The 17,613-nt window shown below is 40.3% G+C and overlaps 1 protein-coding gene across 3 annotated transcripts in view; it reads right to left on the bottom strand.

The window, feature by feature from the left end:
- LOC127659122 (dachshund homolog 1-like) overlaps positions 1–17,613 on the bottom strand; it is a 174,131-nt gene that overhangs the window by 5,504 nt on the left and 151,014 nt on the right. For 2 of the 3 annotated variants that reach the window (XM_052148782.1, XM_052148783.1), the window contains exons 7-10: positions 9,561–9,706; positions 7,000–7,147; positions 5,339–5,482; positions 2,860–2,928 (exon numbers count right to left, since the gene is read on the bottom strand). In XM_052148782.1, coding sequence (XP_052004742.1) covers positions 2,860–2,928; positions 5,339–5,482; positions 7,000–7,147; positions 9,561–9,706 — 507 coding nt within the window. The remainder of the gene's footprint in view (positions 1–2,859; positions 2,929–5,338; positions 5,483–6,999; positions 7,148–9,560; positions 9,707–17,613) is intronic. The other variant, XM_052148784.1, reaches the window with a different exon arrangement.

The raw sequence follows: 17,613 nt of genomic DNA, 5'->3' as shown, positions 1-17,613 counted from the left end.
CCCTCCAACTGAAATGAAGAAGGGTTTCTACAGCCCTTACTTCATTGTACCCAAGAAAGACGGCAGCTTACGACCAATCTTTGACCTGCGAGTTTTCAACCGAGCTCTGCTCAAACTCCCGTTCAAAATGCTCATGCACAAGTGTATCTTAACATGCGTCCAGCACCTAGATACGTTCGCAGCGGTAGACCTGAAGGACGCGTACTTCCAAGTCTCAATTCTGCCGCGACACCGACCCTTCCTATGGTTTGCGTTCGACGGCCAGGCGTTCCAGTACAAAGTCCTCCCCTTCGGCATGTCTCTTCACGAAAGTCGCAGAGGCAGCTCTTGCCCCGCTCCGAGATGCCGGCATCCGCATACTCACTTACCTCGATGACTGGCTCATACTGGCTCACTCCCGAAAATTACTATGCGCTCACAGAGACCAGGTGCTCAAACACCTCAGCCGCTTGGCATATCACACCCAGGCCATGATCCCCCCTTGTGGGTCCGAGCTCACTCAACAAGGAGTGTTGCGTCCTCGTGGGCACTGGCCAGGGGTACCTCCCTGGCAGACATTTGTAGAGCAGTGAGTTGGGCAACACTTCTTGAATCACTTCTTGAATTCACTTCTCGAATCACTGGTCGATTCCTCCCTAGCCCTCATGGGTCCGTAGTTCAGCGGAGAACTCAATCTACTCTGTACTGGAATAGGTGCTCCACAGGGTGAGGACTCCTACTCGGACTCCACCTGTGTGTATTCTCCACGATACGGTCCCCTTACGAGCGGACAAGCTTTTTCCTTTGGCAGTTCCGGCTGCCCTCCAGTCGCCGTGTTGTAACAACTCTCCCTTGCTGAGGATGGATCTACCACCGCACCACTCCCATGTGTTGCCTAAAAACACATGTGATGTATTCACCACTTTACCCCCCCCGCCGGGTAGGTGTGGTCTCCGCAGGGTCTTTTCCCCCTGAAAGAATAGGAAATTGGATAAGACCCCCTTCCCTCAATGCATGTAAGGTCCCTGGCCGTTTATTGCTCTATGCGAGAAACATAGAGAGAAAAGAGGCCCGGCCAGGCTTGGCCTGTTCCAAGGTTGGCAAGTGTCGCCTTGTTCCCCTGTCTAGGGTAACCAGAAGGACTCCGATGACTTTTTTGGGGCATTGGGGAAGGATACGTGCAGTCTGATACAGCCGGTCGTTTGGCACGTAAAAACACCTGCCCGCTCCTGTGTCAGCAGAACACGTACACGGCTCAGCGCATGGCGTGACTTAAATTGGACCCCTAGTGTCGCTTCTCCGACACAACGTCGAAGAGAGCGACAGACAGGGAACGTCTAGGTTACGGATGTAACCTCCATTCCCTGATGGAGGGAACGAGACGTTATGTATTCCCGGCCACGTCGCTGAGCCGAACCGCTGTAGTGGCCAGAACCATTTCTGGCTCCTCGGAAATATCCTGAATGAACTCTAGTATTTCCTCGCCTTTATACCCATATGTCTAGGGGCGGGGTATGCAAATACTGGCTGCCAACTTCTTATTGGCCTTTTTTCATAGATCAGAGGTATATTCGGTGCTCAAGAGAGACCCCTAGTGTCGCTTCTCCGACACAACGTCTCATTCCCTCTATCAGGGAACAGAGGTTACATCCGTAACATAGACATTCTATGACGGTAGAATGTGTAGACTGTTTGATAGTAGAAATGTAGAAATTGCTATACTGCTTATACCATAGAAAATATACTGCATTTGTGCAGCAATCGGTGGGCAGGGTTTTACAATGTCTTCAAATGTGGATCTGCCTATTAGAATTTAGCAAACTTTTCACTGCATCAGCTTTACGGAGTTTTTTTTTTTTTAACTGCAGTGTTGTGTAATGTGAAGCTGTTTTTGCAGTGATGCAAACTTATAGTTTTTATGTTATTAATACAAATGGTTTGTGTCCATGAAGTTCCAAATAAAAAGAGAAAATAATAAAATGAGAAGAAGTACTATTTATTCACTGGATTATCCAAAAAAAAATTAAAAATGCAATACTGTATTGCTTTTTTCATGTTCCTTGAGTTTCACTTAAAAAATTGGCAAAAAAATAAAATAAATAAACACTTGACAGCAAACGCCCACTGATATGATTGACTCTGCTCTTTTTTTCCAATTTATTTAATTAGATCAGAAATAGTTTTTAGAGGTGGATTTTAAATTAAATTGGTCATGTTACATTGTGCTCCTCAGCTGTTACAACGTGCCTCGCCTTTTTGTACCAGACATGTGCAAAAAATTATGTGAAAAAAGAAAAATTATTTGAACCCCAAGCGAATGTACACAAACCAAAAAGTGTTAGTTTGTGCCCACTCTCCCCCATCACTTTTAATTTATGGGTCTTTACTTTGGAAATGTTTAACACTGTGGACTTAAAATAAAGTCTAAATACGTATTTTTCTGAAAGTCATTCAAATTCCCACCAAGGCGTCATTTCCATCACATTGTTTAATAGAATTCCATAGTGGAAATGAGTCTAACGTGGAATAATTTTTTTAAATAAAATGTCCTACTCATTTGTCTTGATAAGGCTCATTTCATAGCTGATATTTTATGTATCAAAACCTCACACAATTAAATAATACCTGTCATACCCCATACCCCTACTCTCCAATTTAGCAGATTGTGCCATTATCATATCACACATTTGTGCAAGAGGAGGCGATTTTCCCTCTCTAGAAATGTTCTCTTGACAGATCCCAGTGATCTTGACCTTCCTCTTGAACTGTGAGATATGTAGCCCAGATGGCAGGCTGCATGCATGAACAGCAGGCCGAGTTAAAGTGAGGCTCATATACTGGAGCTGCGCAGAGATTTATGGTCTCCTCAAAAACACGTACCTTGTATTGTCCTCTCAGCATCTGTTCTGCCACTGCTGCGGTCAGTCTCTATCTCCTGGGTCAACGAGTCTGGCAAAATGAAAAGATAATGACAATTAAACATCCATGACATCTGTGCTTAATTAGGAAAGTTTTTCTCACCTCATCTATCGTGATGGGTGGAGGGAAAGTGTCCAGCGGATTGCTCGGGTCAGTGTGAAGTTTTGACCAATCACTAGCTGAGCGATATTACGAATACAGAACACAGTCGCATGTTTACACCACATACTGTATCTTGCAAAGCATGCTGCAGATGTAGCTAATGCAGAATGAGCAACTTTTTTGATATACACCTTAAACCTTTTAAGGGTGTATAAATGCTTTATTTGTCCAGTCCTTTAGACATTGCTGTAGGTGCTGTGGTTTCATATACGTGTCTCAAATTCATCAAAATCAACTGGCATGCTACATTTTAACAGCAAACACTCAATCACTCAGAATGAACCACATTTGGGTCAAATATGTCAGGTTATCAGTGGGAGAGAAAATTTCTATTTTAATGGTTTTAAACAACCATTTAGGCTTGTGTTTGATGCTTCGCCATACAGATTTCTCTCGTCTCATTTGGGCTTATTAAATGTCTCCCTGGAATACTTGATTCCGATTTGTCAATCACAGCCTTCTGCAGTCAAATGTTTTGTATAATGACTGCTAATCTGTACAACTGACCAATGTCCTAAGCATCTGTACAAAATCTGTTTTGATAAGTACTCTCAGTGACTGTAATTGTCTCATGTCTTACATATCAATCCCATGTATCTTTTATCTCATATTAGATGTATTTTCCAACTCAAATCAATATTTAATATCATAAATATTGCCATGAAATAAATCGGATTATGTACAGATAACCAGACTGTTTTTGCAAAAAACATAATTCTGATCACCCTGTCAGGTTTTTTTGGGGCACAATCCACCCCATGTTCAGCTTTCTTATGTCACTATTGTGCAAAGTAAGTGGTTATGGAAAGTGTTTTTTGTGCAGGAAAACTAGTGTGGATAAGATGCATATTAAACGTAGCAAAATCAAAGCTATTTAAAATGAAAATATATTAGAGTGGACATGGCCTTTTTTCTATGCCACTGGTCTATTCCTCGTGCTCACGGCGGCCTGGTAAATCATAGCAGACATCTGCGCGTTGGCCTCAGACTGGGCGAGCAGACCTGAAGGTGGCAGCCCAGACGAGTCATTAGCATCAGATGCTGCTGTGACGCTCTCCGATGCAGCGGCAATGTCGTGATCCAATTCCGGGGGCTCAAGGGAGAATGCCGGCTGGCCGGGAGGCGAGCCGCACTCATTCCAAGCTCAGACATAAGCAAGCAAGCATGCCGGGGGGCGGTTGGTTCGTGGGGATTTACCTCGGATTCATCCCCAAATCGCCTTCATCGCCAGCCGGGTCGTCCTCAATCCCGTGGGAAGAAGGAACGACGCAGGGGGTGGCTGAAGTGGCTTTCTCTCGTGAGAAAAGAAAGCTGCAACCGCAATGTCTAACAGCAGTGCTTATCGCCAGTGAGTGGAACAGTGGTGAACTCAGCATGCTGTTGGACAACCGTTCGGCTCCAAAGAAAAATTCTGACTGACACTCGCTGCCCCGCTTCCCTTTATACCCGTATGTCCGGGGCGGGGCATGCAAATTTTGTCTGCCAACTTGACTTCAAGTTCAGAGGTACGTTTGGCGTCCCAGGAAGACCCCTTGTGTCACTTCATTTGACACAACGTCGAGTGAGTGACAGAAGGGGAACTATATCTTAATAAGCCAACCAGTACATTCACTTACCAGTCATTTTAACAATTAAAGTGTTAGTTCACCCAAAAATTTAAATTCTTTCATGATTTTCTTAACTTTTAGCCATCTCAGATGTGTATGACTTTCTTTCTTCAGCAGAACCAAATTTAAGAATTTTTTAAGCCCATTTCAGCTGTTTGTCCATTCAATGCAAGTAAATAGGTGCTGGCTTTTTCATCCAAAAGGCATATTTAGGCAACATAAAAGTAATCCACACAGCTCCAGTTGATCAATTAATGTATTCTTAATGTCTTCGATAGGCTTGTGCAAGAAGCAATTTTTAAAAGTAATTAAGTTTTAATCATCGATTTATTTTTTAAAGAAATGTGTCGATTCGCTTCAGAAGACCTTAATTAATCGATTGGAATTGTGTGGATTACTTTTATGCCGCCTAAATATGCCTTTTGGACCATCAAACAGCCAGGAACCTGATGGCACCTGTTCACTTGCATTGTATGGACAAAAAGAGCTGAAATGAGCTTATAAAAATCTTCATTTCAGTTCTGTTGAAGAAGGAAAGTCATACACATCTGGGATGGCTTAAAGGTAAGTAAATCATGAGAGAATTTGGATTTTTTTGGGGTGAATTAACCATTTAAAACATTGAATTTAAATATGTCAACATTCAGATAAGAAGTCATTGCTGGTCTTACCATTGAGTGATCTGAGACTTTCTGTGGGTGACGTTTGTTTCAGGGACTGTTCAACCTGCTCTCGTCGTTTTGACTCATACTCCAGCGCTTCTTGCAATTTCCTCTTTGCTTTCTTCTCTTTTTTCAATCGCTTCTGAATGATTGCTGAGCACAAAGAACATAGAAAAATAAAAGTCAAAGAACCGCAGTCATATGCACAGGTAGAACTGGCCCCAGGATCAGATATTCAGTACTAAAAGAGGTAGAGTTGGCTTTTAAACTCTGCCAGGGAGGAAATATTCATAAAAAACTTGCAGCTTAAAAATATTCTCATTCAATGAAAACAGACTGTGTCATTAGCAAAATAATTGAGCTAGCGATAACCTGGATTAACCCAGGTTAAAATGCCAATGAGATGAGGTTAAAGGAAACTTTCTCTAAAGAGGGAGAGGAGAGTGGCACTGAGACTATTAAACAGTAGAAAGCTGGAGGGCTGTAAGCACATTTCTAAGGATCCTTGTGAAAATGGCTTAATAAGCTCAATTGTATTCATTATGTAGGATAAATGCATAGAACATGAGAATATGAAGCAACAAATTTCCGTGCAGAAAAATTCTAAATATTTTTTAAATTCTTTTGTTAAAATGTAGATTCATAATTATATGCTCATACAATAATTAAGTACAGTGGTGTGTGTAACTAGAGGCCATATATAATGCATATATCACTTTTAATCTCAAAGAGAGTTAAAAATTATTAACTAAACTATTATCAATCTTTAGTCCAATCATCATCTTCCCTAGAGAAATATTGTTGCTCATTTTCGAACAGTTATCTTATAAATTACTTATTCATATTTTCAGTTGTACAAAGGCTGTGTAGTTCTTTCTAATGCACTCTAATGTGTAGTTACTGTAATCTCACAAGAATTTCTACACACATAATCAATATGCACTTGTATATTGATCGTAATGTGAATATGCCTCATTCTGCTTGATTTATTACCATGTCTCTATCACTCTGGCACTTGCAATATGCTTGCAATTAACAGAGCTTGCAACTTAATATTTTTCATGCTGTTCATGAAATTTTACATGTTTTTCTTGTGCGCTAATTCATCTCTGCTTTAAAAGTGATTCACTGAAGTCCACTTGTTAACTATATTAAATTTTCTGAAGAAAACGTGAGTGGTGCTTTGATGCTAGGATGTTGTGGGTTGTTATCAGGGCCTTGCTAGGCAGTTGCTAGGGTTTTCTGGATCTTAAGTGGCTGCTTCCTGGATCAAGTCTAAAGAGCCCATCCTAAGTCTCTATGATATTTTGATCCCCAGAAAGTGCTCTGATCCCACCCATGTAAGTCTAATGGATTTTCTTTTTTTCACTTGCGAGTTGAAAATTGTTAGCCTAGAAATGTTATAGCACACCTCTCCTTAACATGCTACACTTTTTAAGGTGTTATTATGTTTGTAGCACAAATGGTTCTTACTGATTATGCACCAAAGTTCAATACTTTGTAATAGGCGTTTGTTCACCTCTGATCTGACATCTACACTATACATCTGGTGTCACTGAGAGTACTTATCAAAACAGATTTTGAATCCTCAAGAGCCAGGAAACAGACTGTTGCAAATACAATAATTTGGATGTGGTGAATGTGAGTGTATGTATTTGTGCAGTGCATACCTCTGTTCTTCTGCTCAACAGCCAGTTGTTTCTCCAGGGTCTCTCTAAGCTCTCTCTCTCTAAACAGCTCCATCTTCAGCTCTGTCTTCTCCAGCTGCACTTGTTTTTCCTGAGTGTGGGCGTTATCAATCGCCACCTTCAGTAAACCCTGCAACAGCACCAGCAAACAAACAGGTCTTACACAGTCGGCACACCACACCTCCTCAGGAGTCAGTGAACTCTTTGAATGGTGGAGTAGTGGTACTCATACTTAGTGGTACTCATACTTAGCCCGTTCCAGAGCTAAGTTGACTAACTTAATTTGCTTGAAATGGGTGTTAAATTGTCTACACTACTACAAAACAATCATGAAAAAAAAGCTTTATAACATGTTGATCAGACTGTTGACAAGAGCGACACGTCAGATTGCAAAGTTAATCGTGTTTGGTTAAAAAGCATGCAGTAATGTTACTTGCAATAATTTTTGAAAGTTGTCACTTAAACAAGCCTCAGATAAAAAACTTATTACAGAACAGATATGAGAAAAACAATTAGATGTTGAGCCACAACTCATTGTGTCATTACTGGCTCACTGTGTCAGTTCCCCAAATGAATTGATGAACAGCAACTACTGTGAGATTTCTGTCGTCTTACAGCCACAATTTGAGCCTTACATTTTGATCAAATGAACCCATAATTACACAAACATTTCAGTACAAGTTGTTAAGCCTTGGGGTAGGTTGTAAGAAGGAACAAATCTTGAGTTAAATATCTGCTTGTCCCAAAACAACACTTTGCAGCACAACTGGCGCAGTGACCATTTCAAAACAATTATTCCCTCTACGCTTGCAATTAGGGCAAATGCAATGGGCTATATCATACTAATTGTTCCTTCTTATGACCCCAATTTAGACTAAGTTGCTTTATCTCAATTTTCTGCGTGGGCTCATTTTGTTTATTTATGTGTGAATGTTCAATCAAAACATTACCCCAAATTCATGATTAAAGATGACTGACCGAACTCAGACCTGCTAATTAATAATGGGGCTGAAAGGAGCAGGATAGATCTGATGTCCATACTAAAAAGCAATGAGCAAACCTCTCACTCCTTATACTGTATATCACATCATTAGTCTCATAGGCGGTGTTAATCAACTACATTTATCTCTCTGACTAGGTCTTACTTGTAGGATAACCACATTGCTAATAAAGGGAGTCATGCCGAATATACGTGGATGTGAATTTATTTTGAAGGAAAAACAGCACAGTTGGATAAGGTAATGCTAAGTTTTATGTAGGTGCACAAGGTCCAAAATTTACTTCTTGCTAAATAAACTTTTTTAAGGCACTTCTAGCTATTACATATAAAAAATATATATCCAATTTGTTTTTTTTTACTTTTGCACAGTTAAACATTTGCTCTAGCTTTTGTACTACAAAAGCTATTTGTATTACAGCGTATACTAAATGATTAAATGTAAATGGCAGAAATATTTGTACCAGCTATGAAATAGTACTTTACAACACTTCATTGTTATTTATATATTATATATATATATATATATATATATATATATATATATATATATATATATTACATAATATTTATATATTTTTGGCTTCTTTTCAGGTTAAATTTCTAGTGATAAATGTTGTTACAAGACCCACTACAGTTAATAAGCTTGTCTTTAGAAGTCTATTTGTTTCTCTTTAATCTTCTTGTTTTTTTGATTCAGCGAGGATATAGTATTGTTTTTATATTATAATATACACTATCTATTATGTTGCAATTCTTAAAAAAGGCCACTAACAGGTAACTACATTAACATTTTTACTAACATTTACTTACAGTACTTGATGAGAATTAATTTTGGACCCTGAGTGTCCATTAATATCTAATAACAGCATCTGGTTGAATTTACTCATTTGGACAGACATTTGTATCCTTTTCTTTAAATAGTTAGCTGGTCTGGGCCCTATGTCATTGTACACATACTTGCACATACATTTTCAAATCAGCATCTTTTCACAATATTTTCTGAGGTTTGAGATTGCCATAAGTAAATGTGCCATCCCTTTCCATTACATGTAATCTTGAGCATCACTGGTTTTCATTGTGTTATGATCATGACATGTGTCTGTTGCCCAGTCCACAGAGGGCTAAATAAAGTGTTACAATGACAACCAGCTGGTGGTTAGCTAAAATCAAGGGCAGTTCAAAGTTTTAAATATGTTTAATTGGAAGAATCATAGAACTCCAATAATCACTTATTGTACTTTTATAATATAGTAGTAGAGCTGGGAAAATGTTTGCATTCATTTGGTCATTCATTCTGATGTTTCACTTCAATGAACTGGCCAAAAACTGATTCAACAATATGTTTCAGTCATCAGTAGATACCATTTTCATTGTTATGTTTCCATTTCACTCATCTCACAGTCTAATGTTTTAAAAATGCTTTGACAAAACAGTTCAACCAAATTAACAATTCACTAATTAGTAATGTAGAAAGACCATCAGAATAAACCAGGGAGAATTGGACCCAGACAAATGGATCTGCTGAGAATTTACTGTTTCTTACCTGAATGTTAGTCAGAAGTGTCTCTATAGATGACAGTCCATCAGGGAAGAGGAAAGGTGAAGGGAATCCTGGAGGTAAACCCTGACTTGCTAGCGACAACCTCTCATAGCTGTCTCTTGCTGTTGGTGTGCACAGTGGGTTTTCTTCTGGTGGCAAGCACAGAAACATACACATTTAGCACAACAGACCAAACACTTCTTGTAATACTGTGGTGTAAAATAAATCATTATTTTCTTGAATTGGTGTTTATACACACAGATTGTTTGTGAGATGTAAAATTAACATCTATACAAGCATGCTCAATCAAGCAGATATGATTGATAGCCCATTCTGTCAGTGTCACACGGCACTCTATTATTGATGCTGTTGTATTTATAGCTGCTATAAATGCTTGAGAGATTTTACAGACAGACAGAATGAGCGGCTCTATAAAAAAAATATGCGTATCTAGGATATATGTTCTCTGTATTGTTGAGGGCACAGATATGTTGGGAGATCAAGCTCATCCATTCCATATGGCATGAAAACTCTCTGATAGCAAAAGACCACACTCAAGCAGATGCATATGGCAAGCTGAGATTATCAAGGGCCGTGGCTCCTCAACAAAGGCCATATGGTGCAACGTGGTGAACCCTCATTCGGCATGTTTCAACCCTACTGCCGCCCCCTCACCAGACTGGCAATACCATTTTGGGCAAATGGATTTAACCCCTCCAAGGAATTGCTGCATGCAAAAATCAATATGACTGGAAGAGAATCAAGAGGAACTTAAACTTGGTAGAACAAAAACAAAGTACAATAAATATAATTTATTCTCTCTCTCAGTAGGTGGATGACACATAAATGTGCAAGTGTAAAATGTCACAGGTGGGGCTGCTGTTAAAACCCAATGGAAATAAAAGAAAAAGCATTTTATGTCTGCCAGACAAATAAAAACAGGGGCTGGCATATTGGAGAGTATATATTTTATCACCTAGTCCATTGGGACTTCTTGCTGAATGTCATCAGGAGAGAATATGCTGGGATGAACACTGTAAAGTGTGCAACATGTCTTTCCAAACAGCTTTTCAAGATTAATCACCATGTCAACTTGTTAAACATCATGCGGGCAAATTAAAGTAATATAAGGTACCTGTTTAAAATAAACAAATACTGTAAATAAACACATGCTCACACCTACAGTAGGATCAAATCCTCTTTATAGCGTAGTAAATAGTTGCATTACAATCAACATGCACATGCCCCAGAGAACATGAATTAAACTTCCATTTGTGCAAAGTTAATTTAATTAGGATGTGTTTTCTGAGAATAAAACCCATCACCATGGCACTGCTACATGCTCTACCAGCTCTTCCAATATTTAAATAATAACTAAATATTTTATCATGATTTCTCTTGTATAATCTGTGCTAGTTTTATAAACTGTGTTTATATGACTCTGTAAATCCAACAACTCCCATATGGGAGAAGGTACAAGGTACATTTAGTTAAAAAGAGCATGTACACCACCCCTGGAGTCGCAATTTCGAATCCAGAGCATGCTGAGTGACACCAGCCAGGCCTCCTAAGCAACCAAATTGACCCGGTTTCTAGGGAGGGTAGAGTCACATGGGGTAACCTCCTCATGGTCGATATAATGTGGTTCTTGCTCTCGGTGGGGCACGTGGTGAGTTGTGCGTGGATGCCGCGGAGAATAGAGTGAATCCTCTACATGCCACATCTCCGTGGTAACATGCTCAACAAGCCACGTGATAAGATGCACGGATTGATGGTCTCAGACGCGAAGGCAACAGAGATTTATCATCTGTTTTTTTAAGTGACTGGGAAACACTCATTAGCTGATGCTTTTTCTAACATGACTTCAGTCCTCCTGTACTAACCTGACATTATAAATGCTTTGAAAGTGATAATTGGGGTTTGACATCCTTTCAAATACCAGCCCAGATCTTTAACCACTATCTACGCTATCACACTGCCTAGCCTTTATGCAACAAAATGTTTTCTAGGAGAGTTTGAGCAGCGTCTGAAAGAGAATAATGTGAGTGTGGACACTAAGCAGATGTCCTGTGGGGCTCAAATTCAAAGCAGATTCCTTCTCCAGGGCACGACAGCACTTCCTGTGAGCAGCAACCATCGCCTGTCAGTGCCCTGATGATATCATATGCCATTCATCAGTTCCATAAGGGCAGACCTCTGCCATCTGCTGCATGGACCATCATAAATCTACATCTACATCTACATCCTAACACACACACACACACACACACACACACACACACACACACACACACACACACACACACACACACACACACACAGGCCATCAAAACTCCACATTTATCTTTACAGCTATATAAAGGCTGCATCCATCACTACACATGCAGGCCTCATAACCCCCTTAATCCACTGACACACACACACACACACACACACACACACACAAACACAGACAAACATGTACACACAGGCTATCATAACTCACTTTAAACCACATAGCCCTGTGCTGACACTAGCTTCATGCTGTCAGAGCGAGTTGCCAATCACAATGGAAGACTGTCTTAACATTCTACCAGCCACAAAACAAAATGACACACAGGCCATGTTATCAACATCTAGAACACAACTGGATAATTCAGACTGTCTCCCCAGCCTCGTTGGTCCTGGAGCCTTCCAACCATCGAGCCTCCCAAGGCTCCACCCTTCAAGCCTCCCACTGCTCTGCCTTCTGAGTCTCCCACAGCTGTGCTCACGGCCGTCTGGTAGCAGAAGAAGGTCTCCTACTCCCCAGTCAATGCCAGTGTCCACGACCACGGAGGTCGTTCCCCTATCACTGCCCATGCTCATAACCACAGAGGTCATTCCCTAGTCAACGCCCATACTCGTGACCATGGAGGTCGTTCTGCCATCACTGTCCATGCTCAACCACAGAGGTTGTTCCCCAGTCACTGCTGGAGATCCTGACCATGACAGATCCACCCTAAGAGTCTTCCATGGCTCCACCTCCAGCGGTACCGTCCCCTCTCCCAGAGACTCCCCCTCCAACAGTTCCGTCCGCTCCCCCAGAGACTCCTCCAGAGACTCCTCCCACTCTATTTGGGATTCCCTGCTATCCCTGCAGCTCCACCCGCTCTGCCTCCACCTGGAACTCCATACCCTGCTCTTCCAGCGGCTCCACCTCAGGATCCTCCTCCTGGAACTCCATTCATTGCTCTTCCAGCGGCTCTGCCTCCGGACCCTCCTCCTGGAACTGCTCCTCGCAACACAGTCCTGGCCCTGTGGCAACCTACCAGGCCTCACGACACTGTCCCGGCCATGTGGCTGCCTCCCAGGCCTCCTGATTGTCCGCCAACTTCTCCTTGGCCTCAGAAACATCCTCTGAATCCTTCCAGGTCTGCTTGGCCCTGGCTCCCTTCCCATCCACCTTTGGGCATCATTAAGACTTAGTCTTTGTCAGTTCTTGTTAGTTTGTTAGTTTGCTTAGTTGTTAGTCTTTGTCAGTTCTTGTTAGTTTGCTTAGTTGTTAGCCTGTTCATGTATTTATGTTATTTTAGCCAGCTATCTACTGTTATATTTGTTTTCCCATTTTCTCCAGTGTTCTGCTGTTACATTTGTTTTCCCATTTGTTCCAGTGATTTAGTTACTTCTTAGTTCTTTAAAAAATATTTCTTGCAACTGGATCCACACTTTGTCATCTCGTCCTTCTCAGTTTCATCACAGCAATAACCATCGCGTTTTTAATATGCTTGATATATTTAAGTTCAGTTTTGAAGACGCTGCATTCTGTCTTGCTGTTTGAAACATTTGCCTGCTGTACGTATATGCGCTACTTTAGCACGGTGCATCCACTGCCACACACCTGGCATGTGTGTGTCTCCACAAGTGTTCGCTCCTTTGGGGAAATCCATGATGCTCTGTATTGTTGATGCTGTAATGATTCATGAAGTGTTCAATTCAACTCGGTGGGGAGTGATGGAGGTTTACAGTCAGTGACAAACATTCACTTTTATTAATATCCATTAACAAGTCAAAGTTCTTACATGAAATTATAATAAAATGTCTTTAGCAAAAGTTTTGCAGAGACATGGTCTCAAAACTGTAATCAATCTCAAAATGTAAAATAAGCTCCCTCTTTGACACTTTTGTGTTTAGCTGTCAGGTAATTGTCACTGAATTTCAATGAAGTGAAAAGTCACATCATACTTGATCACCATCCATCACTGTTTTCATGATCGATCATTGCTGCCACGTCCGAGTACCCCGAGTACTCGTGCCCATCCCTAGTATATAATGCCTTAAGATCCATTATGTTTCTTTTATAAATAAATGCACCCACATCTTTAAGACAATATAATATTTGTGGTTACTCCATTAAATAGTATGCTATAATGCATTATAACACATGAAAACAGTAAATCTGGTGTTGAAATTGTGTTTTAATGCATTAGAATACATTTTGTATATATAGGCTTCATAATTTTTTTTTTTCCTTTTTGAGTATCAAACCCCAAGATCAGCCTCTCATATATAATTAAAATGTGTTTATATGACTCTCCAAATCATGCACAATCATGGCACTACTTGAGGAGCCCCTCTTCTGCCATCAGTATTCACTAACGCCAGCCACGGCTTGGTAACAGCTGGTCCTACATTAATTAGTTTAAAGAATTCATTTCAACCATCTCCGCAGCAGATTGCGGCAATACATAAGAGATTATTCCAAGCATCTGAAAATGCCCTGGAAACATCCAGTCAACCAACAGTTGAATATGAGCCACCACGATTAGGACTTTACGATTTGAAAATTATTGGATGGAGGAAAGGCCATGAGGAATGCTGGGAATCTGTGGAGTCTCCTTCAATCCCTCCTTAATTTAATATTAATATTACTCCAGCTCAATACCGACAATGGGAAAACGTCTAATAGATATGCATTTTGCTCATGCTCATAAACAGTATATACACACAGATTTAGCTGTTTTGGAAGGAAATTGGTACTTTAATTCACCAAAGTATCACTCAACTGATCACAAAGCATAGACAAGACATTATTGTTGTGAAAAACAGCACCATCACTATTTGAAAAAAGTATTTTTTATCAAATCTGGACAGGCCCCATTTCCAGCAATGGCAAAAAAAAAAAAAACTGTAGAAACTCATCAGTCGGAAAAGAGTGTTATGGATCTTAACTCCATTGAGCTTTTGTGGGATCAGCTAGACTTTAAGGTGCATGAGAAGTGCCTGACAAGACAGACAAATCTATGGCAAGTGCTACAGGAAGTGTGGGGTGAAATGTCACCTGAGTATCTGGATAAACTGACAGGTAGAATGCCAAAGGATCTGCAAAGCTGTCATTGCTGCACGTGGAGGATTATTTGATGAGAAGTAGTTTAAGAAGTTTTGAAATGTTTTTCAAATTGTAATAGTAATTTTTCATGTTATTAATGTCCTGACTATACATTGCGATGAGTTGAATGCCACTTTGGTGAATAAAAGTACCAATTTCTTTTGGCCGCCAGTGTGTGTGTGTGTATATATATATATATATAAACTCAGCAAAATAAGAAACGTCCCTTTTTCAGGACACTGTATTTTAAAGATAATTTTGTAAAAACTAAAATACTTCACAGATCTTTATTTTAAAGAGTTTAAACAATGTTTTCCATGTTTGTTCAATGAACCATAAACAATTAATACACATGCACCTGTGGAATGGTCGTTAGACTCTAACAGATTACAGGCATTTAAGGTCACAGTTATAAAAACTTAGGACACTAAAGAGACTTTTCTAATGACTCTGAAAAATACCAAACGAAAGATGCCCAGGGTCCCAGCTCATCAGCGTGAACATGCCTTAGGCATGTTGTATGGAGGCATGAGGACTGCAGATGTGGCCAGGACAATAAATTGCAATGTCTTTACTTTGAGACACCTAAGAAAATGATACAGGGAGACAGGAAGGACAGCTGATCATCCTCGCAGTGGCAGACCACATGTAAAAACATCTGCACAGGATTGGTACATTTGAATATTACACCTTAGGTACAGGATGGCAACAACAACTGCCTGAGTTACACCAGGAACACACAATCCTCCAGAGGCTGGACTGAGGGCTTGTAGGCCTGTTGTAAGGCAGGTCCTTACCTGACATCATCAGCAACAGTGTCGCCTATGGGCACAAACCCACCTACTCTGGACCAGACAGGACTGGCAAAAAGTGCTCTTCACTGACGAGTTGAGGTTTTGTCTCACCTGGGGTGATGGTTGGACTCGTGCTTATCATCGAAGGAATGAGCATTACACCAAGGCCTGTCCTCTAGAGTGGAATCGATTTGGAGGTGGAGGGTCCGTCATGGTCTGGGGTGATTGTGTCACAACATAATTGGACTTAGCTTGTTATCATTACAGGCAATCTCAACGCTGTGTGTTACAGGGAAGACATCCTCCTCCCTCATGTGGTACCCTTCCTACAGGCTCATCCTGACATGACCATCCAGCATGACAATGCCACCAGCCATACTGCTCGCTATGTGCATGATTTCCTGCAAGACAGGAATGTCAGTGTTCTGCCATGACCAGCGAAGAGCCTGGATCTCAATCCTATGCAAGGACCTTGCAAGTGTCTCTCAGCTAAACATTTCACAGCCAGTACAGGCAAATCTGGTGTAGTCGACGAGTAGGAGATGCAGGACACTGCAGGACACTGCAGTACTTATTGCAGCTGGTGGCCACCCCAGATACTGACTGTTACTTTTGTTCAGGGACCCTTTGTTCCGAGACACATTATTCAATTTCTGTTAGTCACATGTGAAACTTGTTCAGTTTATGTCTTAGATGTTAAATCTTTTTATGTTCATACAAATATTAACACATGTTAAGCTTGATGAAAATAAAAGCAGTTGAAATTGAGAGGATGTTTATATATATATTACCCTAATGTAATTGGGTAGTTGGAGAACAACATTACAATTTTTTAATCAAAATCAAAGTTTTTGTTTCAAATCTATATGACTGTACAAGGGAAAGTGGGTGTGACTGCTCAATGGTACAAGTATTTTACTATAATTAAATAATAATATAAAGCACAAATACTCAATCTGATCTCTCAGTTAAAATTAGGTCATAAACTGTATGCATAATACATAGAATTTGCTGTTTAAAATAGTATAAGATGGAGTGCAGCATGCAGGAATTCTCAACTTTCCAAAAGTATTTATCATCAACTTCCCAATAATAACATCATGGAAACATATTTTAATTATAAGAGTTATATTCTTTTTCACTGCTTTGATACTTTGCATGCCAAACAATAAGTAGCGAATCAGCAATTTAGAAACAATAGAGGAGATTTGGATACCAGCAGCCTGTTCTTGGTTTTCAGCCACTTTAGTCCTGGGTTTTGGCTTTGGCATTATTAATACATCATTGCTTAAACCAGCTTCTGCTTTGTACTCTTTGCACAATACTAGATCACAGGCTGGTTCATATTGCTTTGTTACTAGGAAACAATCTTTCATACATTTGATAGCAAACAGCACTGTTCATCTCAAATTACCAATTCAGCTCTCAAATAGCATTCCAATGGGCTGCAATTTGCCATTGTAAAATCACACACACATCTACCAAACAGCTTTCTGAAATTTTCAGTTTTAATTTTATTAATATTTTTCGATTTGCTTGAGCCACATTTTAGTGCTATTGTGCTAATTTTCTCTCTGTTCTGAGCACTCAATTTTGTCCAAGTTTTAGCTGTTTATTTTCAGCCATTGGTCCAGAATCATTGACTTGAACTTAATTACAGTGCCAGACGCCAATGTGATGAAGAGTCCGAAGGTGAGAGCTGTGTTTTCCAGGTGATATTTCTCCACCGGGGCTGCCAGCAGCAGCAGCTGTGACAGGTCCGTTTGCAGCTTTCTGCCTCAAAAAAATCTTTATAAAATCCTTTTAGGTCAGCCATGTCACAAATAACATTTCATGCACAACTGTCATGGGATAATAGGAGCCGCAAATAAAAATGGGTTGCTGTAAATACACAGCATTTGGAATGAAATGCCAT

The sequence above is a fragment of the Xyrauchen texanus genome, chromosome 18, assembly GCF_025860055.1.
Source record: "Xyrauchen texanus isolate HMW12.3.18 chromosome 18, RBS_HiC_50CHRs, whole genome shotgun sequence".
NCBI classification, from domain to species: Eukaryota; Metazoa; Chordata; class Actinopteri; order Cypriniformes; family Catostomidae; genus Xyrauchen; species Xyrauchen texanus.
The sequence above is the reverse complement of the archived record's forward strand: the minus strand, read 5'-3'. Positions and strand labels throughout refer to the sequence as shown.